Below are 27,454 nucleotides of genomic sequence, written 5' to 3'. Positions count from 1 at the left end.
CATAATATATAGATGACACATGCTGGATTTACACAAGACTATCACATTTTGTCTAGAATGGCTACGCCATAATGGCCTTTTGTTGGATGATTATCTTTTCTACCTTCAAATTAAATTCTGAACCCCAGTATTTTTCCTTTACAGGCCTCTCGCCAAACAAGCAGCGTTTCCGAGACTGTGCCGAGGCCTATAAATCCGGTCACAACGCCAGCGGAGTCTACAACATTTACATAGGAGACATGACGGAGCCAACCAAGGTGTGGGATGCGTTCTTTCACAAGTATGGGGAATCAGTGTGATATATCTTGGCTGTGACATACAGAACAAGGAACAATGCACATGTAAGAGAGTGAGACTGACATGTATCATATGCTTCTGACAGGTCTTTTGTGATATGGTGACAAGTGGAGGTGGCTGGACAGTATTCCAACGCAGAGCTAATGGAAGTGTGAACTTCCAGAAAAACTGGAAAGAGTACAAACTGGTGAGTGGACATACAGCCAAAATTCGCATGACGTTTACATGTGACTGTCAAGCAACCATTCATTAGCAACCACATCATGCCAGTACCCAGCAAGCAATTCTGCGTATAAAAGATGTCTAATAGCCATCCAAACGCAGCCCTGACGTCTAGGCTAAAACAAGGCAAAATTTAGGCTGTCAGTGAAAATTTAATACGTCTAACCATAGCCCAAGAATAGACGCACAGGCAAAGCATAGAACACGTCAAAGAAATGAAACCAAACACCTTGTAATCACTGTTGACTTTGCTTACATGATGGAATATCATACATCTTGCAAGTTATTTTGGCAAAAAAAGACATGTAACCAAATTCAAGGTTATTTTGACTAGAAATGGGTTACTCATAGCCGGACTATATCAGGTCTATAGTTAACCTAGACGGTGAAATGATGGCTATTGCTTGCTGGGTACAGACAAATGTTACTCACTACATTTGTAGACAATGAGGAAAATCTTTATTGATGATGTTTAAAGAATATGGCGACATTTCAGAAATGATTTGCTGCCTGTGCTGGGAAGACATGATTAAAAGCTTGACATAATTCTGATGACAAGGACTCAAAAACTGTCCGAAGCACAAAGTCTAAAATTGTACGTGACAGATTGGCGTCATTGGCAGTAGCCTTAATGTTTGGTGCATTGTGTATTTAATAGCGGCACATTTTGCTGATATTTTAAGTGCTTAAATATGCTGAAATGGATTTAAAACTGGCAGGTCTGTGAGACCACAGCAGTGAAAATCAATACAGCAATTTTCTATCTTTATTGTTAATCTTGTGCCAAATGTCCTGAAAAGGATAAGTCCCTTTTCTGGGAAGCACGTAATAATAAAAGATTGACAGTGTACTGATTTATTTCTAGAAAACAAAACTGCTGACTTGTGTCTAATGTTGTGTTTGATTCAAAGTTGGATATGTAATACCACTTGATATCTAACCATAACACGTTGTCCAATGATAAGAATATGAAGTATAAAGAAGAAAAATGGCAACAGAGATGATCATTTACTTTGTTTTGCACAAGAAGCTTTAACTCTTTGATGCATTTTACTTGCTTAAAGTGTTTATCATTAACCACTAATCATAAATTTTCCACTTAACTTCAAGTGCAGTTTTATTTCTTTCCCAAATAGGAAGTTTGAAATCCCAACTTTACAAGATGAATGGAACACAGCATAAGTTTGGTCATATGTTGTTCCCACAGGGATTTGGTGATCCTAACGGAGAGCACTGGTTGGGTAATGAGGCTGTTCACCTGATCACCAGTCAAGCCCAGTATTCCCTCCGAGTGGAACTTAAGGACTGGGAGGAGAACGGTGCCTATGCACTGTATGACAAATTTCAGCTGGCCAGTGAAAAACAGCAGTACAGGTATCACCTGAATACTGTCACAATTAAGACTAATTTTAATGAGATATTTCAGATAATGTGATAATGTTCGGCAACATGTCTTAATCGTAATCTTGAACGTTTTTCTCTTTCTCCAGACTCTTGCTAGGGGACTACAGCGGAACATCAGGACAGCAAAGTAGCTTAGCGTCAAACGGCACAGGCTTCAGCACTCGTGACGCTGACAATGACAAGTGTGTTTGCAAGTGCGCCCTCATGATGACCGGAGGTGAACTACGTACATTATCTCATTCAAAAACATAGATTTAAAATATGAACAGCATTATTGAATGCACTGATGCAATGTTGAGGAGTACTTATCAAGATGTAGATAATTGATAATTAACCAGCTACCAGGCTGTAAGGACCTTTAAAATAACTGAAATCATTTGGCGAGGTGATATGGAACTGTAATGCGGTCAAGACCTGCCTGGAACTACTTTAGCCTTGCGTTTACCTGAAAATAATTGCGCACCTTAGAACGTTCAGTATACATTTATAAAAAGAACAGAGCCTCTGCTTTTTAACAACAATAACAACAAGAAAAACATTTCATTCTAGCTTCATGCATTCTTTTTTTATCAACACCTGAATGAGGGTGAGCAACATTTCGAACAAAAAGCTGAGAAAATATGTTTTTGTCTGTTGCTGACTGCGAAAATCCATTCAAAATCGCATACTCTCTTGAGTAGATACTTATTTTGAATAAGTATTGACTTTGTGACCGCTAAAAAAGAACACTTTATATAGTATGAGTGTGTGTAGTATGAATGTAATCTAGACGTACCATGTTGTCATTATCATGTGACCAACCAGCGTCAGTTATGTCGCTTCACTGCCATTCACAAATCCTCTCCCGTGGCCTCATGGGAAAGTAAAGAGTGTATTGTATGCTGCACACTTCAGAATCTCACCGGATGAAGTAGGTCATCTGGGTAATTTTGCCTTCACTTTTATGAGTACTGGTGTATTCAATACTTCTTTTGTCACATACTGTCACAAACTGTTATCCAGACCTAAATCTGAAAGATTAAGGGTCTGGCATCGACTAATGAAAATCCGCCAGCTCGAGGGGCGGCACCAAGCATGCATTTGAAAATCTCACTGCACGCAATTGGATAACAATACGACCAATCACAACAATACATGGGGTGACGTATCCAGCTAACTGGTAGATTAGACTCTTGCCGTATCCGGTCGGCAAAACAGCAAAAACGCCCTTCTTGCAAAGGAACGATTCGAGCGCCGTCTTCTGTTCCTCTTTTAGATAAAAAGCCAAGTCTAACTCGGTCATTGTAGCAGTCAAAGCCGTTTCAAACAACTGGTGTTCATCCATAGCCATCTTGCAATGTTTACTAATGACTTAGACGTCACAGCGCTGTCGTCTTCTGTTTAGCTCGCCTCTGGCCCGCCTATATCAGATAACCCGATGTGATTGGTGCAGCTCGGATACAAGGGCATATTTAATGAGCATCATTACTTGACGCCAGAGTAACTCGCTGAGCAGATTCAACTTGTGCTCTCGCGAGAACTCTGGATTTCCAGGGTAACATACTGTAGGGAAGTATGCGATTTTGGATGCAGCCTTTGTCCGAATCAGATTCAGAACGATGATCAAAACATTCAGTAGATCGAGTCATCAACACCCCAAAAGCTTTCTCAGTCATATACCTCTTTGTGGGTTTGATATTTTTCTCTGGCAGTTTTGATTTATATGCTGCTGAATGTTTGATGATCACGTTAGCTTACAAATTCTGGTTAACGCAGATATTCTTCTTCAACGGAAAAACTCATCAATGGTGAGGAAAGAGTTTAATTTTCATTCATCCATATGATGAAAACATCACCAGAATTGAACAAAGACCTTGATCTTAGATTATAAACAGTCACTCGACTTAAAATACTTGTCCCATAAAGACTAATCTGATTGTAGATGGGCACTCACCAGCACTTTTTGAATGCAAGCCATCTATATTCATATCTTCTCACTTCCCACATTTCTTCAATTGTGGCCTGGATCTGAAGCCGAAACGGTCATGCAAACCCCTCTGATCCTCTGCTAATCGAAGAAAACGCAACCCCGTCGCAGAATTATGTAGAACACGTCCAGAGTTCAGACCAGCTTTCAACGCCCGCTATCCAAACAATTTACTCTCTGGCTGCACTCGACTACAGATCCCACACCTCTGAGCTCCAAGATAAACAGCTTTTTAATAGCATGCATTGCGATTGATTTTGAAAGTTGTTGGAGTTAATTACAGTTGAACCGGCTGGAGACCTTCGAGTGCCCTTTATGTTTGCATTTCAAATGGTAATCAAAAGATCGAAAGATGGATCCATCTGAGCGGACCGTCCAAACTAAACACGCGTTGAGGGAGGTGATACTGATTTAATCAGGGTTAGATAGACGGTGTCCTCTCTGAAGAGTGAAAGTCTGGTTTTTATTGAAGAATCACAGTTTGCTTTGACAGGTCTTGCTGAGACATCAACCGCACAATGGGAATAACATACTCTTTGAAACACTGACAGACTGCAGAGAGAAAAATAAAAAGACATAATATAGAGGAGAGGGATAGGTCAAAGGGTTTGGTTGTTTTGAGATGAAATATTTATCCTCATTTGCTCACCCTCATGCCATTCCCGTATGACTTTCTGTCTTCTGTGGAATGCAAAATAAAATATTTTGTATAATCTCCAGGTTGCTTTTTTCATTAAGTGAAGGCGTATTGTAAGTCTGTCAAGCTCCAAAAAAGCAGCGTAAAAGTACTATAAAAATAGTCATTTGATTAATGTGAAAATTATAACAAAATCAGTTTATACATTTTAAAAAATGTATAGACTTCATAAACAAAATTCCCAGAAGAATTAAACATGGATGTAAAATTAAGACCCCTGATATTTTAGTATTATTTAAATATTTGTAAAGTTTTGATTACATTTTTTTTATTAGATTTTAGTTGTTGTTTTTTTATAATTTTTGTGTGCTTTTGAGATTTTTTAACTAAACTAAACATGTAGTTTTCATTTATTTAAAAAATTTGAATAGGCTTAATTTCAATACCAATAATAACCCTGATTAAGACCCAAAGTGGTCTAAGCATTAAATTCTATATTTTTAAAGTATTTATCTCAATCTCTTCTCATTTGTCATTCATTCAGGCTGGTGGTTTGATGCTTGTGGTCTGTCCAACCTTAATGGGATCTACTACACCGTGGGTCACAACATCCGCAAGCTCAATGGCATTAAGTGGCATCACTTCCGAGGACCCAGCTATTCACTCCAGTCTACTTCCATGATGATCCGACCAGCTGATTTCTGACGTAAATGAAGCTTGTCATGTTGTCTGAATGACAGGACTTCGAGCAGCTTGCTTTGGGACGTAGAAGCAACGAGGTAAAGACAGATAAAAATGTAATTTAATGGATGAACAGTGATGAATGGAGCCGGAGCGGACAAAAAAAAGCGATCGGACTGAAAATTCAGCTTCATTCCAAAATTCATGCCATAGTTCACCTTTTACACATGCAAACATGCTTCACCTTCACAGCTGAATTCCCGTGTCGCTCATAACCTAAAACATTCTCAATGATGGCCATGGCGACTTTTGTTGGTGTCAGAACATCATTTATGGCATGAAAAATTCCAAAGGAATACCTTTCGAACTTAACGAGACTAAAGGTTCACGAGCCTCACTAGATCCCGGAACTGTTCTGGATGTTCCAGAGGAATACCAGAGGCTCCTTCATGTCTGAGAGGTTTTATACTATTTTGTAAAAGATAATAGCTGGTAACTACTTAGCGAGGCAGCTAAGTAGGTAGACTACTGTTAAAAGTTTGGGGTTGGTTTGAATTTTTATTTTTTTAAGAAAATGCCCACCTAGTCTGCATTTATTTGATAACAAAAATACTAAACAAAGTTATAGTTTGAAATATTATTTCAATTTTAAATAGCTGTTTTCTATTTGAATAAAATTGAAAATATAATTTATTCCTGTGTTGCAAAGCTGAATTTTCAGCATCATTACTCCAGTGTCACATGATCCTTCAGAAATCATTCTAATATGATGATTTGTTGTTTAAGAAGCGTTTTGTATTATTACCAATGTTGAAAACAGTGGAAACCATGATACATTTTTTCAGGATTCTTTAATAAAGTTCATTCGAACTGCATTTTTTAATAATATATATATATATATATATATATATATATATATATATATATATATATATGCTGACCCCAAACTTTTGAATGGTAGTGTAGCTAAGTAGTAAGACAACTAGTATAATAGATAGATTGAGACATTGCATCATTTTGTGTGTATTTTTAATAACTGGATATTTTATTATATTTTGCATCTTTCTTTTTTGTGCTCATTAGGCCTGAAACATACTCTACACAGGTATGTGAACACAAACGCTTCTGGCTGCACAAGATCTGGCTGTCGTTGCATTCTGAAATGTGTCAGAATACAATTTAACATGCATCACATTCTTAGCATTGTTGTAAGGGCCACTTTAGCGGGCATTAGCGTAAACAGCCTTGCTTACTGTCTTGGCGGAGCAACAGTTTAAAGAAAAACTGATTTGTATTTGCCATGTTTTTAGCTACTGAAGGTAACTCTATTGCCCTGTTGAGTACAGAAGTTTGTTACAGCAATGCAAAATCAATGTGTTGCATTTGTGTACTTGCATAAAGGGTGTTTCTGGCCTTATAATTGTTGTACCTGTGTGATTTGTGATTTGTTTTGTATGTAAGAGAAAGATACTATATTTTGTTTACTGATGTTCTGTGTGACCTGTTGTTTCCATTTCAAAAATATAATGTGTTTTTTTTTAGGAGGATGCACTTTAAGGAGCAAAGTATAAGGGTTAAACAACAGATCCGCTGATAGGAGTTGACTGTTCCTACAACTATGAACAACACTATTAATTGCTGCTGTGGTATATACATGAACACATTCTGAGCATAAACCTTTCAACATGCATTATTACCTTCTGACCTTTCATCACATATCAATAATGTTTGATAATAAACCCTTCAGATCGGTTCTGGAGTCAAACTGGATAACAGCTTTTCAACAGGTCAGGTTTATTTTACTATCCTGTACAAGAAGTTGAAGACGCCAAAGGCTTTCCTGTCTTTTTGTGGTTCAGGCTTTGTGTTTTCATTTAACTAAAATTCAATTTGTCTGCCAAGAACAGCAGGAGCATATGGAAGACATTCCCCCTTGATCATTCTTCATTCACTGTGTCAAAATGTCAATTTGTCATGTCAGATATTCATTTTTTTGTTTTTTTTAAGAGGTCTACATGAGCAATAAACTGCTTCTTATATAGATGTTTGGTGCATTCTTTGGTCACATGTACTGTATTTAATGATCTAATATTTCATGCATGATATTTATAGTATATTTATTGAATTATATATTGATTGATCTTTAATTAATAATCAAACTGCATGGAGGTGCTGATTGCTCTATAATGGCATGACAAGAACGTGTCAAATTCTTCACTATTCTTGCAAGAAGATTCATGAAGGGAAACAGACAGGGAAAAATAAACGAGTCCCTGTCACATTTTTAAGAGCCTCCAAAAAGAATTGGGTGTCAGATGATCATCTATGAAATATTAGCAAATTATATATGATGCTTGGATATAAGCTTGTCAAGGATACCTCTAAATGGCAATGAAGAAAGATGCTTTATGGAAACATGGTGCAGTTACAACATCTGCCAGCGGGGCAAGCTGAGCCACGCTAACAAGGACAACTAGCCTATATATTTTTACCAATTTAAAAAAATATATATTTTTACAGGATTTTACTGCTTTTATACAACACGACAAGCAGAGAGAATGAGATTATTCTTGTGAGCACTGCACTAGTGTTGTAGTCAACCTAAACCGAGGCCAAGTCCAGACCAAGATCAGTGTGTGTTGAGATCGAGACAAGACCAAGACCTTCAAAAAATGGTCTCGATACCGGTCTCAAGACCAAGTGTCGAGTACTACAACACTACCTTGCCACTACAACTATACGATCTGTTCATGTGCATTCATGGTGGTGTGTTGTGGTGATGATGTCATGGGGCAAAAAAGCCAATAATGCGCATTTAAGATGTTTGGTCACCTGTGCACAAGAAGTGTAAGATGCTTGAGACTAGTCTTGAGACAAGTCTAGGTCATTTTTGCCACAAAAATGACCTAGACTGTGAATCTCATTTGCGTGCAAACAGAAGCCTATAGAAATTCAAGGAACTATAACCAAAACAAAGATAGGAAATGTTAGACTAGTCAACATTCAACACCATTCAGTAGAAAAAATGGTTATTGTTTTCATCCAGTTATTCTCTAGCTCCATCTGCTGACCAGCCCAGTCACATCAACTCTATGATACCAATTTAGCACACTGCACACCTTATGCCTCAGGTCTACAGCATGACCTCTATAAATGATCATTCTAAATGTTTATGAAATATTTATCTACTGTATATCTATACCAGTTTACTATCAACAGTTTTTCAGGTCTGGATGAAGACTGGAGGTTGCACATTCAGGTCAGAGCAGTGCTGCATGACAACTGAATTTGTCTCTTTTATATCATTCATTCTTTCTTGTTCCTTCTCTCTCTCCTTCTCTCCCTCCCTCCCTTCCTCCTCCGACCTCGATTCTGTCTCTCTCTTTTTTCTTTTTTTGCTCTGCCCCTCCAGCTCTTGTTCCTCTGGAGAAGCTAGAGGGAAATCTAGGTTATGATGAAAATTCTCTTAGGCAATTGCATGAAGCGTGTTGCAGTTGATCTCTGTCTGACTAATATTTATCTTTATAATCCATATATTTAACAAGATACCAAGATACAAGAGATCATCATTGTGAAGTGCCATAATGATGTTCTTGAGAAATCAGAAGTTCAGACTTCACCAGTAGGGGGCAGATGGTGACAGTGGTTTATTAGTATGGTGAAATGACCAAAGATTACCAGGGTCACTGGTGTTGTGCAGTATGTTTTCATTTGTTATCATCTTAATAAATTGCATAAAATATGCATAAGCATAGAAATATTTAAGATGGAAATCATGTCTAACAATTAAGTGAACATAGATGTCAGTTTTAAATAGGCTAATTGTGCTTTTTTTTTATCCTGGTTTGAGTTGATAGACTACTGTAATATTATCATAGCTGCATTTCTAACGCGAAAAGCTGGCAATTTTTAAAGGGGTGGTAAAATGCCCTGTTCACAAGATTTAAAATAAGTCTCTGATGTCCCCAGAGTGTGTATGTGAAGTTTTAGCTCATAATACTCCACAGATATTTTTATATAGCATTTTAAAATTGTCACTTTTTGAGGGTGAGCAAAAACGCCTCGTTTTGTGTCTGTCCCTTTAAATGCAAATGAGCTGATGCTCCCGGCACAGGGGGCGGAGCTACAAGAGCTTGTGTCCTTTTACCTCACAATTTCAATTTCAAAAACGTTTTGCCTTTTATGTTCAAACCGGAATCAGACAAAGATGGAGAGACTCAAGAAGAAGTGACAACATGTAGACAACATTTCTGAATGTTTAGTTGATGAATTTATGTAGCATATGTGTAGTTATCTTTTAGTCAATAGCATATTCTGTTTTGATAATCTATAAATCGTGTTCTGGGGGCGGGGCTTATGCCCATTTTAGGGTTGTCGTTTGTTGTAGTCCTTACATTTTTTTTAAAAAGAAAATTTCTCCCTTTGCTTTGAACTTTGAGCGATGTAACTTTGCAGATGTTGTTTATGCTCAAACAGCAGCATTACACACTAACTAAAGTTAAAAAAGTGAAATCATAATCAACCACCCCTTTAAAGAAATATTTCAATATTTACAATATAACATAAGTTTCTTCATTTGTTTCTCTCTTTACACAAACTGTTTCAAGCAAAACATGTTTTACAGAGAATATTGCTTTAATCACTAATCATTAAAATTGTATCACTTTCCAACCTGATAGTCTATTTTGTAATATCGCTTTAAATTACAAAAGCTATTTCCTAATGACATCATCTACAGGAAGTGACATCATTTCGGAGGGAAAACAACAGTGCAGTGCAAACATTAGTGAGTATAAGTGGTTTGATTTTATGAGTTATGTGATGTTTGTTTTTTTCTCAATCTAATACAGTATATCATGCTGTCTGATAAAGTTACAGATATCAGCCTGATCATTTTAAAGTCGACATCCTTATTCAAGTTAAATGAAATAAGTTGAATTGTCTTGCTATTGTGCAAATAATCAAGTTTGATCAGAGTGTACAATAACATCTGAAAATGTACAGTAAAGCACTTACAATTCACATCTACACTCTTAAAAAAAGAAAGGTTCGAAAAATCGATAAACAATCCTTAAAATAAACTTTTTTTCTTTGTGTGAAGAACATCTAAATAATCTGAAGAACTGTTTCCACTATAAAGAATCTTTAGTGGAATGGAAAGTTTCCATAGATGTTAATGGATCTGCATGGAACCATCAATGTCAATAAAGAACCTTTGTTTTTAAGAGTGTGTGGGGCAAAGCTTTATGATGGGGTTGTGCAACTCAAATATGTACTTGTTAAAATGCTTATATTAATTCTTCCATGCAAAATTGTGTTATTTGAGTTTACATGTTAATAATGGGGTTGAAATATTGCATGTAACCTTGCACAAACAATTTTAATTATCTCACTCTTCTTGTCAAACACATGTATGTTTGAATTTTCCTGATTGCACTCAAAATATTGTGTATTTTAACATGTATAGGCTTCGGTTGTAAATGCATTACTGTAAATGTGATTCTTGCTTGTTTGTCAAAAGTAGTGCTGTCAGTAGAGCTTAACTTGTATTGAGTGGGGAACATTTCTTTAAAGGGTCAGTTCCCCCAAAAATAAATATTCTGTAATCATTTACTCACCCTCATGTCATTCCAAACCCGTAAGACTTTCGTTCATCTTCAGAACACAAAATCGAAATCTTTTTAATTAAATCTGAGAGTTCAACCGAACCTGCTTGACGTGTGAGAATGAACCTCATTGGTTCTTGCAGAAGCTCAAACGTGCTGCGTAACATGAGAATGAACCTCATTGGTTCTTGCAGAAGCTCATACGTGATGCGTGACACGAGAATGAACCTCATTGGTTCTTGCAGAAGCTCATACGTGATGCGTGACACGAGAATGAACCTCATTGGTTCTTGCTGAAGCTCAAACGTGATGCGTAACACGAAAATGAACCTCATTGGTTCTTGCTGAAGCTCAAACGTGATGCGTAACACGAAAATGAACCTCATTGGTTCTTGCTGAAGCTCAAACGTGATGCGTAACACGAAAATGAACCTCATTGGTTCTTGCTGAAGCTCAAACGTGATGCGTAACACGAAAATGAACCTCATTGGTTCTTGCTGAAGCTCAAACGTGATGCGTAACACAAGAATGAACCTCATTGGTTCTTGCAGAAGCTCAAACGTGATGCGTGACACGAAAATGAACCTCATTGGTTCTTGCAGAAGCTCAAACGTGATGCGTGACACGAGAATGAACCTCATTGGTTCTTGCTGAAGCTCATACGTGATGCGTGACACGAGAATGAACCTCATTGGTTCTTGCTGAAGCTCATACGTGATGCGTAACACGAGAATGAACCTCATTGGTTCTTGCTGAAGCTCATATGTGATGCGTGACACGAGAATGAACCTCATTGGTTCTTGCTGAAGCTCATACGTGATGCGTAACACGAGAATGAACCTCATTGTTTTTTGCACGTCAAGCGAACATGCCTGAGCTTCTGTTTACTACAACCGATGTGCGAGTTGATGAATGTTTATATGTGAATAAAAGCCTAAATTAAATCTGTTACTTGTACTAAATGTTACGCTCTTAGATGTTCGAAAAACATCCCTATTATCTCTAGCCTTGGCTACCGTATATAGACCGCCTGGGCCTTACGCTGATTTCCTAAAAGAGTTTGCAGATTTTCTCTCAGACCTATTAGTTAACTTCGATAAAGCATTAATTGTTGGAGACTTTAATATCCATGTAGATAATCAAAATGATGCGTTAGGGGCTGCGTTTACTGATTTATTAAACTCCTTTGGGGTCAAGCAAAACATTACCGGACCGACTCATCGATTTAATCATACACTCGATTTAATTATATCACATGGAACCGATCCAACCGATATAGATATCATTCCACAAAGTGACGATGTCACTGACCATTACATGGTAACTTGCATATTACGTACTCCTGTAATATATCATGCTGCGCCGCGTTATCGATTAGGCAGAACAATCCTTCCATCCACCATAGATAATTTTTCAAACAGCTTATCGGATCTGTCTCAGCTGCTCAGTGAACCCAAACAAACAGATGAACTTGAGGAATTAACTAGCACTATGAGCACCATTCTCTCTGGATCATTGGATATTGTTGCGCCCATTAGATTAAAAAAGGTCAGAGAGAAAAGTAAAGCACCATGGTACAACAATACTACGCGTGTTCTAAAGAGAGAAACCCGTAATTTAGAGCGTAAATGGAAACAAACCAACTTAGAGGTCTTTAGAATCGCATGGAAAGACAGTATGTCACGTTATAAAAAGGCCCTAAAAGCGGCCAGGGCTGAGCATCTACGCAAACTAATAGAAAACAACCATAACAATCCTAAGTTCTTATTTAACACAGTGGCGAGACTAACAAATAAACAGATGTCTCCTGAACAAAATATTCCATTACAGTTTAGTAGTAATGATTTCATGAAGTTCTTCACTGAGAAAATAGAAAACATCAGAACCACAATTGTAAACGTTCAATCCTCAATCGCGCCTTATAATTCAGCCTCAATTATCACCCCGCAAGAACAATTACAGTGCTTTACAACTATAGAACAAAAAGAGTTAAATAAACTTTTTACTTCATTTAAAACAACAACATGTTTACTAGATCCTATACCAACTAAACTATTGAAAGAAGTGTTACCTGTAGTGGAAGAGCCTCTCCTCAATATTATTAACTCGTCTTTATCTTTAGGTTATGTTCCAAAAACATTTAAACTGGCAGTTATAAAACCTCTCATTAAGAAACCACAATTAGATCCGAATAATCTAGTAAATTATAGACCCATTTCAAATCTACCTTTTATGTCTAAAATACTAGAAAAAGTTGTGTCCGCTCAACTGGGCTCTTTCTTACAAGAAAATGACACCTATGAAAAGTTTCAGTCTGGGTTCAGGCCGCATCATAGCTCTGAAACTGCGCTCGTTAAAATCACAAATGATTTACTTTTAGCTTCTGACCAAGGCTGTATCTCAATATTAGTTTTACTTGATCTTAGTGCTGCGTTCGATACTATAGATCATACAATACTCTTAGATCGACTACAAAATTATACTGGTGTTCAAGGACAAGCATTAAGCTGGTTTAGATCGTATTTATCTGACCGCTACCATTTTGTTTATTTAAATGGAGAAGAATCTATCATAACTCCAGTAAACTATGGAGTGCCGCAGGGATCTGTGTTAGGCCCTCTATTATTCTCAATATATATGCTGCCACTTGGAAATATTATAAGGAAACATGGAATTAGTTTCCATTGTTATGCTGATGACACTCAAATCTATATTTCATCACGGCCAGATGAAAACGCTAAATTATCCAAATTGACAGAGTGTGTTAAAGATATAAAAGATTGGATGACGCATAATTTTCTTTTATTAAATCCAGACAAGACAGAGGTACTACTTATCGGTTCAAAAAACCACCCACAAAACCTCTCACAATACAACTTTAACATAGTAGGATGTCCTGTTACTTCATCCTCTACAGTAAAAGACCTGGGTGTTATATTAGACTGCAACCTGTCTTTTGAAAATCATATTTCATATGTTACAAGAACAGCCTTTTTCCACCTTAGAAACATTGCTAAGCTACGTAATATGCTATCTGTTTCTGATGCAGAAAAGTTAGTTCATGCATTCATGACCTCGAGACTAGATTACTGTAATGCGTTATTAGCCGGTTGTCCTGCATCCTCAATAAACAAGCTACAGTTAGTCCAAAATGCCGCCGCTAGAGTTCTAACTAGATCAAGAAAATATGATCATATAACACCGATTTTATCATCTCTACATTGGTTACCTATAAAGTCCCGTATTAATTACAAGGTATTGCTACTGACTTATAAAGCCCTAAACGGCTTAGCTCCAGTCTATTTAACGGATCTTCTATCGCCCTATAATCCATCGCGCTCTTTAAGGTCACTAAATTCGAGGCTTTTGGTCATACCTAGGATATCTAGGTCCACCAAAGGAGGGAGAGCATTTTCACATTTAGCACCAAAACTCTGGAATAGTCTTCCGGATACTGTTCGTTGCTCAGACTCGCTCTCCCAGTTTAAAACTAGATTAAAGACGCATCTCTTCAGCCAGGCATTCATATAATACTTTTAATCCTACAGTTAAATCCGACCTCTAGTTCATAAACGCCAGAGGAGAACTGGCCCCCGACTGAGCCCGGGTTCTCCCAAGGTTTTTTTTTCTCCATTAGGTCACCTGATGGAGTTTTTCGGTTCCTTGCCACTGTTGCCTTTGGCTTGCTCAGTTGGGGATATTTGGGGATATTTAATTGAATTAATCAATCAACGATACTATTGATCAGCATTACCAAACGTAGACGTTCCACTAGAAACAAACATTGATGTATTGTTCTAATTTATTACTGTGAAGCTGCTTTGATACAACCTGTGTTGTGAAAAGCGCTATATAAATAAACTTGACTTGACTTGACTTGACTTATCATATAAAGCGATCGAGTCTCTTCAAAAATTTTAGACTAAACCGCTCAATTCATATGGATTAGTTTTACGATCTCTTTATGAACTTTTTTACGTTTCAAAGTGGTAGTTGTGTATCTGTCAATGGAGGGACAGAAATCTCTCAGATTTCATCAAAAATATCCTCATTTGTGTTTCGAAGATGAACGAAAGTCTTATGGGTTTGGAATGACATGAGGGGGAGTGAATGATTACATAATTCAATTTTTGGGTTAATTTAGTCAACCTTAATTTAGTCAGATATAGCAACTAAATGAACGTAAGCAGAATTCACCGTGTCACTGATGTCTCATGTGCCATTAACATGGAAAATTTGCCTGCAATGTTGGCATGTTAAACACTTTTCCAAAACAGTGGTTGGTAATGCAGCTGTCCCGTCCCATCATTCTTAAAGCAGGGGGTCTGCGCATGCACTCGGCTTCAGCTATTCTAGATTGATCGTAAACATTCTAGCTCAGGGGGGCTGAGGATACTGAGACTATGGTGCAGTTTGAATCTATTTTTGTGTGGTTTAATGTATCACTGCTGCTTTGATGTTCGTCTGTTTTCATGCATTCTTACACACTTGCTGATGCATAATCTTAGAGCTGGATAATGAAGTCTTTTATACTGTCTGCTTATGTAAGGACATTCGTTCTAGTATTTCACGTGTTGTACATATATTTATATATTTTTATCTTGCTTGCAGTATCATGTCAGACTTATAAAAGTAAAAAAATGGCAAAAATGTTTCAAATTAATGTTATTTAGACATGATAACATGTCTAATATTCTTTGAAGTACCACGGTTTTACCATGTTTTTATATTATTTGTTTGGATGGATACACACACACACACACACACACACACACACACACACACACACACACACACACACACATTATATATATATATATATATATATATATATATATATATATATATATATATATATATATATATATATTATCATGGTACATGTCCAGTAGTAGCATACTATTTTATTAGTGTAGTTTCTTCTAAATGAATGTTATTGAAGCATCAGAGTGTATTTAGAAATGTGATTTCACTCTATCATCAATAACTTATTAGCACTTCACCACTGAAAAACTGATTCATTATTAGGGTTGAATTATACATGAACCATATTAGGCGAATGTCATAATGAAAATGTTGGATATCTCACAATTTTTGAATATGTTTTTGCCAATATCTACATTTCTTTATTTCTTCAGAACTGAATAGGAAAATCTGGATTGTTTGCTAATGATTATATATGACGTGTAAGAGTGAATAAATGGATGGTATATTGAAATAGCGCTGATGTTCATGTGTGACACCAAAGCATCAAAACCGCATGACGGTGACAGAATGATGTGTACATTACAGAGATACTGCTGTGCACTATATTTGCCTTTGTCAACAGTGGGGCGAAGAAACGTGTGTACATGCATGTCTGTTTGTTTTCACATGGATCAGCATAATGGCTGACTGTTTACTTGAAACACTGTGTACTTGGAAATGTTAAAACCTTGGCATCTACTGTTTGATGATGTAAATAGCAAAGTAGAGCACACATATAATTAAACTGATGAACTCAACATATGTTATGGACATATATTTATATTAAATTATTTCATGCTGTGCTGTATGTTTCTATTAGTGTTTGTACATCTTATTAGGCAATACTAGACATGACTCTGTTTTTAAATTTAGCATTTGTCCCCCTCACCTTTCATTACATGTTTCCAATCTGCTGTCCAAGAGGTTATAAAGTAAATATACGCAGGGGCTATTACAGGCAAATCGATAAATCATTCAAATTATGCAGAGGCCTCTCTAGGGGCGACGTGACAGACTCACACTGTGTCTAACACAAACACAGATCGTGATCTCACATTCAAGTGAATCTCATGTCTGTCAAGAAGAACATGCTTGATCAAAAGAAAGAAAGAAGAAAATATATTTGACATAACGAAAATAAAGTTATTAATATACTGTATATTAATAAATATTTTTCAGGACAATTATTGTTTTTATGCATTGTGAAAATATTCCATAGTCATTACTGTAATGCAAAAGAGATTGTTTAAACCATGTTTTATTTAAATGTGTAGTAGTAGGTCTATTACTTGAATTTGTTTTGTTTCATTATATTTGTGTGTGTGTGAGTGTGTGTGTGTGTGTGTGTGTGTGTGTGTGTGTGTGTGTGTGTGTGTGTCACATAATTGCAAATATTTGATTGTTATATTATAAAATGTTTTACTCTTCTACACTTTTAAAGGGTTCTTAACTGTGTGCAATGAACTTAAATTTGAATGTATATTTATATTGACATTTTTCCTTTTCTGCTTTCATTTCACAGCTCAGGATAGTCACTGGTGGGACTGTTTTTGTTCATATGGTGCCATCAACCGATCAGCATTGTCCCTGAAAAGATGACAGCATGCAGATCGTGGATTTTGAAGGGTGTATGCAGCAGCCGAGGTACTGAAATTGACATTTTAAAAAGGCCAACCGATATCTTTCTCCTGGTTTTACAGACCTCCTTGTACAAACTGGAAGGCTATATGCTTGTTTATACAGGTTTGAACGTTGTTTTGCAGTTTTGAAATAACAATAGCAACAGTTATTTTATGCCTAGAAAATATACTTTATGCAAAAACTTGTCCAGCGCGTTGAAAGTGTGACGTAACAAACCTCCGTCCTCAAGGGAGCGATAGAGGTACCTTCAGATGTCTGTGCAGTTAAGATGGATGTGTTGTTGCAGATAATTTCAGGAAAATTAAAATAACAATGTTCAAAATGCAGCATGACATTAGATGCTTTTGTATTACTTGTAGCTCTTTCCAGTAGATTCCTTTTGATCATTGAACATTGAACATACAGAAGAGAATTTGTTTAGTTTTGCACATGAAGAAATGCTTATGAAAGGCGAAATCTGTTTGTAAAAGAAAAATCGCATACGTGATAATCTGTCAAATCTCATCAGACGTGTTCAACAAAGCACAATCAGTGACTTTAGTGTGCATGCGGTCGGGGGTCGTGACACGCTCCCGAAGCAGACCTGATTGCATCTATTGATATGAGTAAGAACGGGAGAAAGAAAAGCAGGAAAGCAGTTGACAAAAAAGGGAATCAAGATTCAAAAAGAAAGGGGGGAAGATGGGGAGGTGAGAAGGAAAAGTGGAGAGACAGGGTTTATTTTCGAGCATGTGCATCTTGAGCAGGTGCTACTGCGTGCTGAGAGTGTCTGAGGACAGTTTGAGTATCTGATCTGAGTCATACTCACATATGACTCACAAAACACACCAGCCCTTATTAACATATAGAGAGAGAGAGAGAGAGAGAGAGAGAGAGAGAGAGAGAGAGAGAGAGAGAGAGAGAGAGAGAGAGAGAGAGAGAGAGAGAGAGAGAGAGAGAGAGAGAGAGAGAGAGAGAGAGAGAGAGAGAGAGAGAGAGAGAGAGAGAGAGAGAGAGAGAGAGAGAGAGAGAGAGAGAGGAGGGACGTCTGGGTGTCTTTTAACACCTTTTGCAGTACCTGGTGACAGTCCCTTATGTAAGCTTTGTATTTCTGGTTTGTTAATTCAGACTCATTGGATGGCTAAACTTGGCCCATGTGGTAAAATGGCATCTACTTCAAGAGCGCTCTGAGAATGCTGAAGCTCTTTCAAGAAAATAGCTGCAGTTCCAAGCGCTAAGCCTTACAAAATGTTCCATGGTACAGTAATCGTATCAGATGATAATGTCAACTTTGGACTGTGACATATTTCATACAGTTGCATTTTAATGTTACACTGTCAAAAGTGATCAGTTGACTTAACTTAAAAAAAAAAAAAAGTGAGGAAACCCGTTGCCATAAAATTATTTCATACTAAAGTATTAGCCTACCATTTTACAAATCCAAAATACCATGCCCTTACAAAAAATACCATGGTATCAAATGCACGGATGTGTTTTGTTTCTGTTTTATTTGGACATGTACCATAGTACAACCATGATCATTTCTGGACAATCTTGGGGTTATAAAAGTGAGTGTTTAATATTTTGTTTAATACTGTATATTATCATGGATTTATACGGTTCTTCAAAGAATAGCATATTATCATGATACAATTTATTTTATTTTTTAAACGTTGTACTATGTCCCATAAATTCATGGTAATTCTGGTACTCTGTGGTACTTTTTGTTAGTTAAACTAGAATTAATCTATCTTGTGAATTGATATATTCAGTTCATCCATATCATACCAAAAGGAAAAAAAGATTTTTTTTTTAAATGTAATTGGCGTAAAAGAATTGGCGTAAAAGAAAGTAATGCAGCTATATTAGTGACAGCACGACAAGCTTGCCATACCAAAGCTGCTTACAAAGCACAGTAAAAATATTGTGGTGAATATATAGTTCAAGGGTACGTTTTGTAGGTCAGGTTGTCTGTTAATAGAACAAAGACAGAAATACAAAGTGACTTCAACTAGCTTATGTCATTCTAATATTATTGCTACCCAGTCCGGTAACTCACTATTAATAGAGTCCATTCATCATGTTTAGCAAAAAAAAAAAAAAAAAAAAAAAAGTTCTGCGGTCTTAACTTTATCCTGAGGGATTGCTCATGATGAGACCATGTCTAAAAACATGTGGTAATACCATAGTACTTTGTTTGCTAGCATTGGCTAATAATGACCTTGGCTTTCCTATACATTCAAAGCATTATTTAGTATGAAAAATGACAAAATCCACCATGTTTTTGCTGGTTAGCATAAGCAGAGACAATTAGCGATACAGCTGTGTGCTAACTCTGAGCTAAAATGCAGGGTTGGCTTGTTTACAAGGAGTGTGAGGACACTAATTGTCTCATCCAAGCTGGTTTCTAAGCTGTCAAACCACGACTGCTGGGTGCGCTAAAGCTAGTTGCGCTGACATGTAGTGCTGCCAATGAAAAGACTGACTAGTGCAGGGCTAACGTCATTGTGTAGCACAGTCTTGATTAGCCCATTTCTCATGGTCTGTTAATGAGACGACTGCGTTAAAGAAGAAATACTTTTATATGCAGTTCAATCTTTGTGCTAATGCCCAAGTGAGATTAGACATGCATTCAGGTTATAGAGTTGAATGTCAGCTCGTTGTATTTATTATAAAGCACATTTATCGTAATGTGTTTTTCGATGCTAATAGCTTTATCATTTAAGTCACTGTGAATTGTTTACGTCTAGGACAACAGAGTCTGTAAATGTGAATATGTAAATGCAGAGATACAAATGAGGTGTGAGAGTTGTGGTGGAAGGCAAGATTTTCTTTAAATAATGAATACATTTCCGAAATTTCAGGATGATTGCGGATCATTTGGTCTTGGAAGAACCCAAAAATAAATGTTTGAGTTCATTTCGAGATATACATATTTTGGATTTGATGTTGAAACATTAAGACTCCATTTGTTCCTCACATAACCTTATTGTTGAGATTAACAGTTGCAATATTAAAGCTATTACTGAGATATCAATATACCTCCTTTGTTATTTTCTTCCCAAGGAAAGCCATTTATGTCTCCGAATGAGATAAATGTGAATTGTGTGAGGTTGTGAATGTCTTGATTTTACAGATACTTTATGAGATGCTACATTGAGGAGTCAGTGAAGCTTTTAATAAGCATTAATGTGAGTATGTTGAGCTGCATTGTGAGCCAGTAAGTGCATCCAGCTGGTGGTGTTAGCGGTGATATAAGTGACGGTTTCTTTCCACGGTACACTCCTCCTCAGTATGTGAGTCACCAAAAGCCAGAGGAAGCAGGAAGAGACGAGAACAACACCCAAAATGACAGTCGTTTTATTTTTGTCCCCAAAGACTCAGGAATCTTGTGTGGGAGCTAAAAACAGGCAAAGACATTTATGAGGAGGAAATGTATCGCACATAGATTTCTTATAATCCATGAGCAATTAAGGTTTAGAATCACTTTGAGTTATGGGGCCATGCATTCTATTATTACCATGCATGAGCTGTGCAAAGTTATAATGACCAAGGCTGAATAAGAAAAGAAAAAAGTCAATTTTGGTTTGTAAATATCTCTTGAATATCGATATTAGAGACATTATGTTGTTATTAAGCCTATTTGTTTTACTATCCTAACTACTGTATGCATGATTAAATGGCTTGTTGCATTTTATAGCACAACACAACTAGTCTACTCATTCTTTTTTTATCGGAAGTGGTTGCATTCAATTGATTTTTATCTACATTTAAACAAATGCATTACGTTGAACTAAATCAATTTTAGTTCAACTTAATGCATTTGTTTAAATGTAGATCAAATCAATTGAATGCAACCACTTGCGATAAAAACATTGATTCATTTCAATGAATCATTTTTTTTCAGTGTGACTGTGTGCAGTTCAGCAGCTTTCACGTTAACAGGCAGTGCAAACTGAGTCTTAAACTGGTTCTCAACTGGTTTTGCTTCACAACCAAGATTTTACATTACATTTTACAAATGAAAAAATGATCTTACCAAAGTACATACAAATGTCTGTAAAATCAGTCATTGAAATCCATTAATATTATGACCTATGCAAAATAAGAAAACTGTGCTTTGTGAATGTCTCTCGAATATCGATTTTAGAGACATTATTTATCCTTAATGTTAACATTTATAAAACATTAATAAGTCTGTTTAAGTCTGTTTACTATGCTGATTATTTTACAAATAGTGACAAAGTACCAATATTATCGTGCAGAAGTTGGGTGAATAAAGGTTGATGGGACACTTTTTGCCATTTGAGGTGACTGGGGAAAAGTGTCCTATTTACGCTGAGTTCACCATGTCTTTACACTCAGACATTGAAATGTATTATTACTGTGAACTATGTAAAATTATTATCATGACCAAGGTGGCATAATATAATAGTCTCTGGGATATCGATTTTAGAATATTTATGCTTTAAATGTTAACTTTGCCGCACACCAGTTGAGAACTACCAGTTTTTTACACATTATTTCCCCTGACTGTGAGGTTCAGCAGCTTTTACATTAGCATGTTGTATAAAACAGTGTAAACTGGGTCTGGGTCAGGGTCTGGGTCAACCTTTTGTCTTTTGTCTTTTTTAAAAACTCATTCAAACCCTCAGGGATAACAAATTCAGTGGTTTTCTCTTCTGGTTTTGCGTCACATGTGCCTCACAGTATGCAAATGATAAACATGACATGACCCAGACTGAACAAGAACATTTTTAATTTTGTTTCTCAAATACAAATTATTACAAACATTGTTTACCCTTGCTGCAGATGAACCTATATGTATTTAATGTAGTCTGGGTCTTCTTTTTTTTTTAATCTGGCATAGAAAAGTTCATTTGATGATCAAGCTGTATAACTTTTACCACGTAACAGTTGAATTTGCTGCAAAATATGCAGTTTGATTAAATGCATTATATATATATATATAGGAAGTGTTTCTCCACAACTGGTCTATTTTACCATCCTAACAATGTATGATTCTATGGCCAGTTGCGTGTTATTATTTAAAATTAGCTCTCCGCCTTATCAGAACAGATCTGCTGCCCATTTTTTGGGTTGGAGCACACCAGTTATGAACCATTGCGTTACACATTATTTCTGCAGTTCGGCAGTAATCTAGTTTTTTAATGGTTAACCTTATGAAAATGTCTAACAGATTAATACTCCTAATCACCATTTTATCAGAGAAGCAGCATAAATGAAACAGAGTGTGAAACAGAGGATGTGCAAATCCTAAATTTTCCCTCAGCACGACTCCTGCTTTAAATAGCTTGGCTTGCGGTTTAAGAACAGGCCTGTGTATCAATCAACAGAAGCGCGCACATGCACAATTCAACACCCGGTCTGCAAAAATAGATCATCACACTGAGTGCTGGCACGTTGTACAAAAATATGCCATGGCAGTGGAGAAGAGCAAGCATTATAGCCGTTTCATCAGGATCTGTAGATGTCTTTGAGCAGTTTTAGTGTTTGATGAGGTCATGGGTGCATCTAAAACAAGAGACACAGTCAGGTGGGATGTCAGTGATTTTTGCATGGTTGCACAGTTGGACATAAGTGTTTTTGGCCACCTGTTATTCCATTGGGGAAATTCCATTAGCATGTTTAGGGTCATGGTGATCACCGTGTGCGTGTCACACCACCCACCTCAGAGGACACTTCCTCTTCCCATTCATATAAAAGACTGGTGACCACCAGCAAGAGCCCAAACGGATTATATACCCTGAGATCTGAACCTCGACAGCTTACCAAACCAGTAAAACACACAAAGAAGAACCATGAGTACGGCTGCCGTTCAACAAAACCAGCCTTTAAGCAGAGCCGTCAGAAAGATCAAGGTGGCTTCGGCGGTGAACAGCCTTGCCAAAAGCTGGCAAAACTGGGCGAATAAACACACCGACCAACAAGACACGATCCCAAGCGGCTGGATGCCCGACACTATCATCGAGGACGAGAAAGAAAAGCAGAAGGAGAAGAGTGAGATGAAACTCTTGGTCACTCCTCGTGTGGTATCTGTGAACAGCGACGACTGTGCGGACGACCAGATCAAGACTGTATCCGTGACTAAAGCCATCACACCAAAATGTAACGAATACGGAAAAGACCAAGTGAGCATCATCAAGGACAAGATCAACACCAATCAGCTAACCTCAGAGGACACCAAAAACTTCCTCGGCAACGAATCTCCCACCAGGAGACGTTACTGTGGTTGGAAAGCTGGAACCTTTGCGAAGGCACTCGGACAGAAAGAGGAAAAGACAATGGGATCCCGAAGTAGCAGTTTAGATGCAGAGGACAGTGGTCTTGGGGAGGAAGCGTCTCTGAGCGACACCAGTGATCAGAATGAGAATGAACCAAAGAAACATGTCACCAGACACAAGGTAGGTTCATCTGTACGAATCAAGCTATGATTATGGGGTGTGTTTTGGCAGTTAGAGGCAAATAACCACTAACCCCGTCCACAATTTTAGCTTAAGTACAAATAATATTACTACTTCTGTTTCACGTAGTGAAATGTTTGATATTTATATAATAAGATACAGCTGATGATAATTAATTGCAGAAACAAACAGGGACATAATTAGAAACCAAGGACACCGAAACTAAAGCAGGGAAACAGGAACTAAAGGAAACAGAACAAAATATCAAAATAAGAGTCCATAATCGTAACACTACCGTATTTTCCAGAAAATAAGTCGCAGCTGACTATATAGTTCAATACTGCTTTTTTTGAGAGAAGAAACACAGATTAATCGCATCTTGGTATTAGTGACATGTTATTACTACATTCTAAAATTTATTTATTTTTTACTTCATTGGAATGGTATAAAACTTGGTAAAGGTTTTGGCACTTGCTGTGTGAACACACAAAAACATGATTAAAAAAAAAGGTTAAATGGCCCTGAAAAATGACCGCATTGGAAATTAATGGGAGAAGAATTTCATCTATTGGAAACGTTTGGTACTGCGCCCAAACCAAGTTTTACTGAAAGCTCATTTTTTGAGATATTGACCTCAAATTTGAAGCGCAGCTTTTTTAGATTTATGACTTTGATTTGATCACAGTTTTAGAGTAAAACGTGTTTTGGGAAATATATATTTCACATAAAAATGTTCGTTCATTTTTCATAACAATAAATATACAATTTTAACTTTTTTCCACTTCAGCAATAATTTGCCAAGTGTCGTCTTTATAAAGAGACCAAACATAAACGCTCCAAAGCATTAAAGATTTATGACAGTTGGAAATTTCATTTTCAGGTCCATGCTCAAAAAGTGAATAAATGGATTATAACTAATGCATAAATATGATTTGGTACCATAAAATCCCCTAAAAATACAAAATATTAAATAAAAAATATTATCAAACTAAAATATAGTACAATCAGGGAAAAGAATAAGTGTGTACTGAACCAAACTGAACAACTAGTTGTAATATGCTACTCTCTTTTGAACTGCAAAACATTACTTTGGTTATCACTTAAAAGTTTGATTTCAGAAAGACTAAACCAATCTTTTTTTTTTAAAATGATTCAGATTAATCTAAATGCAATTGACACAAATTTTCAGTTTATACATGACCAAAATGTTTTGATGTTCTTGAATGAATCTTTAAATTGTCAAATAAGAGTTTCTTGTTTGAAAAGATGAATCACTGCAGAAGCGAACAGACTATTCATTCAAGGCTGTAATCAAAACAATTAAAGTTAACTCTGTATTATTTTAAACTATATATTTAGCCTGTAAATAATAGTCACAGTCTATATATACTGTAATTTCAGCACAATGTTCCATCATAAACTCAGATATGTTTTGCTGCAATGGAATATATGTAAATAAAAACAGTGATGGGTCATTTACATCTGACCTTCAAAAAGCAGCATGCTCACCCTCAACTTGACGAGTGAGATCCATCACAGCTGTGTCACCGTGGTATTTGATTCACCATCTTGCGTTTCACAAGACGCATTTGCACTGGTTCAAACGGTGCACTTGTGAAATAAGTGGCCCTTGGAGATATCATGGCAAATATTTAGCAGTAATGCTCAGGCATGTCACACGGTAGTGTTATGTGACTGTCTGGTGACAAGCCAGGTGTCTACACCTCAAACTAGACCTGAATAATATATTATTGTCAACAGATGCGTTATAGAGTCAACAAGAAATCAGTATGTAGCCTACTAGGGGTGGACGATCTTCCCAAAATTTCATATCACGATCTTATGACAAACAATCACGATCTGAATCCCAATCTTTCCAATTTTAAGATGTACTAACTAGAATATCCAGACTGGAACAAGCCTATGCATTACTGATCTTATTGTGCACATTAATATAATGAAAAAAAAGTTTGTCCTTGGAATTCTGCTTTGAAATAATCAAACTTGAAATAATCTCTGCGTTCGCTCACAAAACATTTCCGTTCCCTTGAGAAACTTTGTGAAATTAAAAGTTTTGCGAGCGAACACAACATTTCTCGGGGAACGCAAAACATTTGTGAGAGAATGCAAAAGCATTGACATAGAATTTTCCCTCCCATCTCATATTTATTTCCATAACCGTGAAAATCTTATGCAAATTAGGAAAGATTATTAAAGATTTTAATCTTTTTTTTATCATTTAATTTTCAGTATTGACTTTTTTCAATCCAAACTCATCCATTTTATTTTGCAGCACCTCTCTTTTTTGTATGTAATTCTTTAAAACATACCATTGACTAAGTGGTTCTCAATAACAGTGTCATTTCTGGTCCTTTCAGATTAAAATAGCCACGATGAATGACCTGAAGAGCAGGTGGCAGCAGTTCGCTAAAGAACACATTGAGGGGCAGAAGCTCAACCCTTTCAGTGAGGAGTTTGACTTTGAGCATGCCATGGCTATTCGACTCCACAAGGGCGACACGGGATACGGCCGGCCCAAAGAGGGATCCAAGACGGCCCAGCGTGCCGATCGAGCCCAGAAACACATCCATCGTGAGATGGATGAGATGTGCTTTATCATTCGCGACATGGGCCGAAGAGATGAGGAGGGATTTCTCTGCATCCCATTCGGCCGCCTGTTTGACCGATACGTTAAAATCTCTGATAAAGTTGTAGGAATTTTGTTGCGCTGTCGCAAACACAAGATGGTGGACTTTGAGGGCGAGATGCTCTGGAAGGGCCAGGATGATGATGTTATAATCAAGTTACTGGTTTAATGTTCTGGAAAGTTGGGGAGTTACTAACTAATAGTAACTTATTTATTTTCCAGTAGCGTGTCTCAATTCTTTTCAAAATACTGTAGCTTTTCCGCTAAAAACAAGTGATGGTGTAGCATCTCAAAATGTACATTGCTGTTTTTTACACATTGCAAAAGCTGTGCAGATTCAAACAAAGATGGTCTTGATGCTATTTTTTTTGTTTGCACCAGATAAAAACTACTTTGAAAAGGATAGCTTGAGTGTAGTTGAACTACTTTAAGAAGCTATCTAGTTTCAAATTAGCCTCTCTTACACTATTTATAATTTTATCTAGCAGGATGAAATGGCAGAACCTTGAGAACGTTCCAGAAATCTGATGAACTCTCTGAGATGAACGTGCTCTTTTGGTGCATGTGGCGTCAGGGTTTAGTTTTAGTGGTGAGACGGTGACACAGTTTACATGAGAGAATGAAGGGTTCTTCTGTCTCCTCACGCATCAAACAGCCTTGATGTCCAGACATGTTTTGGAAATAATCTCATGTTTCAGACGAATCATGTTGGCCCTGTAAGAGCAGAGTTAGGGGTTCTTTTATGTTTTTGCACAATTATTAATTCCCATCTGAATATTTTGTCACTATTTTCAAACATCTGCTGTTGTTTTATTGTCCACTGTTTGTCACTCATATTAATAACCTCTTTCAAAATGAAAGCATGATTGTCTTCTTACAGAAGGATTTGTTATAAATATTTGATTATGCAGTATAGAAAATAATTTATTTGATGTGGAATTATTCTTCTGCCAATTAAGGATGAAATAAAACCACAGAAAAACATTGACCTTATGAGAGGATGTGTAATTTTTCATTATTTGTAGGTTTGAATTTGCTTAAATATTTGTACATATTTTTGTGTTTACTTCATGCTTCAAATTAGTTGTATATATATATATATATATATATATATATATATATATATACAACTAATTTGAATAGATATAAATATATCTTTATATTTATAAAGATAGATATATGAAGATTTATATAAATGAAGAT

At 36.7% G+C, this 27,454-nt stretch overlaps 2 protein-coding genes across 2 annotated transcripts in view; both read left to right on the top strand.

Annotated features, from left to right (window-relative positions):
* angpt4 (angiopoietin 4) overlaps positions 1-5,912 on the top strand; it is a 41,848-nt gene extending 35,936 nt beyond the window's left edge. The window contains exons 5-9 of the mRNA XM_081380102.1: positions 145-257; positions 383-484; positions 1,727-1,893; positions 2,010-2,140; positions 5,071-5,912. Coding sequence (XP_081236228.1) covers positions 145-257; positions 383-484; positions 1,727-1,893; positions 2,010-2,140; positions 5,071-5,231 — 674 coding nt within the window. The 3' untranslated portion in view covers positions 5,232-5,912. The remainder of the gene's footprint in view (positions 1-144; positions 258-382; positions 485-1,726; positions 1,894-2,009; positions 2,141-5,070) is intronic.
* Positions 5,913-22,902: 16,990 nt separating this feature from the next.
* On the top strand, positions 22,903-27,239 carry abraa (actin binding Rho activating protein a). Its single transcript, XM_081380668.1, has 2 exons — positions 22,903-23,604; positions 25,983-27,239. Exons 1-2 carry the CDS (start codon positions 23,002-23,004, stop codon positions 26,418-26,420), a joined length of 1,041 nt encoding a protein of 346 aa, XP_081236794.1. The 5' UTR covers positions 22,903-23,001; the 3' UTR covers positions 26,421-27,239.
* The last annotated feature ends 215 nt before the right edge of the window (positions 27,240-27,454 follow it).

The sequence above is a fragment of the Scardinius erythrophthalmus genome (assembly GCF_964197995.2).
Source record: "Scardinius erythrophthalmus genome assembly, chromosome: 12".
NCBI classification, from domain to species: domain Eukaryota; kingdom Metazoa; phylum Chordata; class Actinopteri; order Cypriniformes; family Leuciscidae; genus Scardinius; species Scardinius erythrophthalmus.
This window is presented reverse-complemented; position numbering and strand designations above follow the sequence as displayed.

What these genes read in the sequence shown, in the direction of transcription:
- abraa (XM_081380668.1), top strand. Translation starts at nt 23,002, where the DNA reads ATGAGTACGGCTGCCGTTCAACAAAACCAGCCTTTAAGCAGAGCCGTC. An exon ending in AACATGTCACCAGACACAAG is followed by an intron (nt 23,605 to 25,982) that starts GTAGGTTCATCT and finishes TGGTCCTTTCAG; the next exon opens with ATTAAAATAGCCACGATGAA.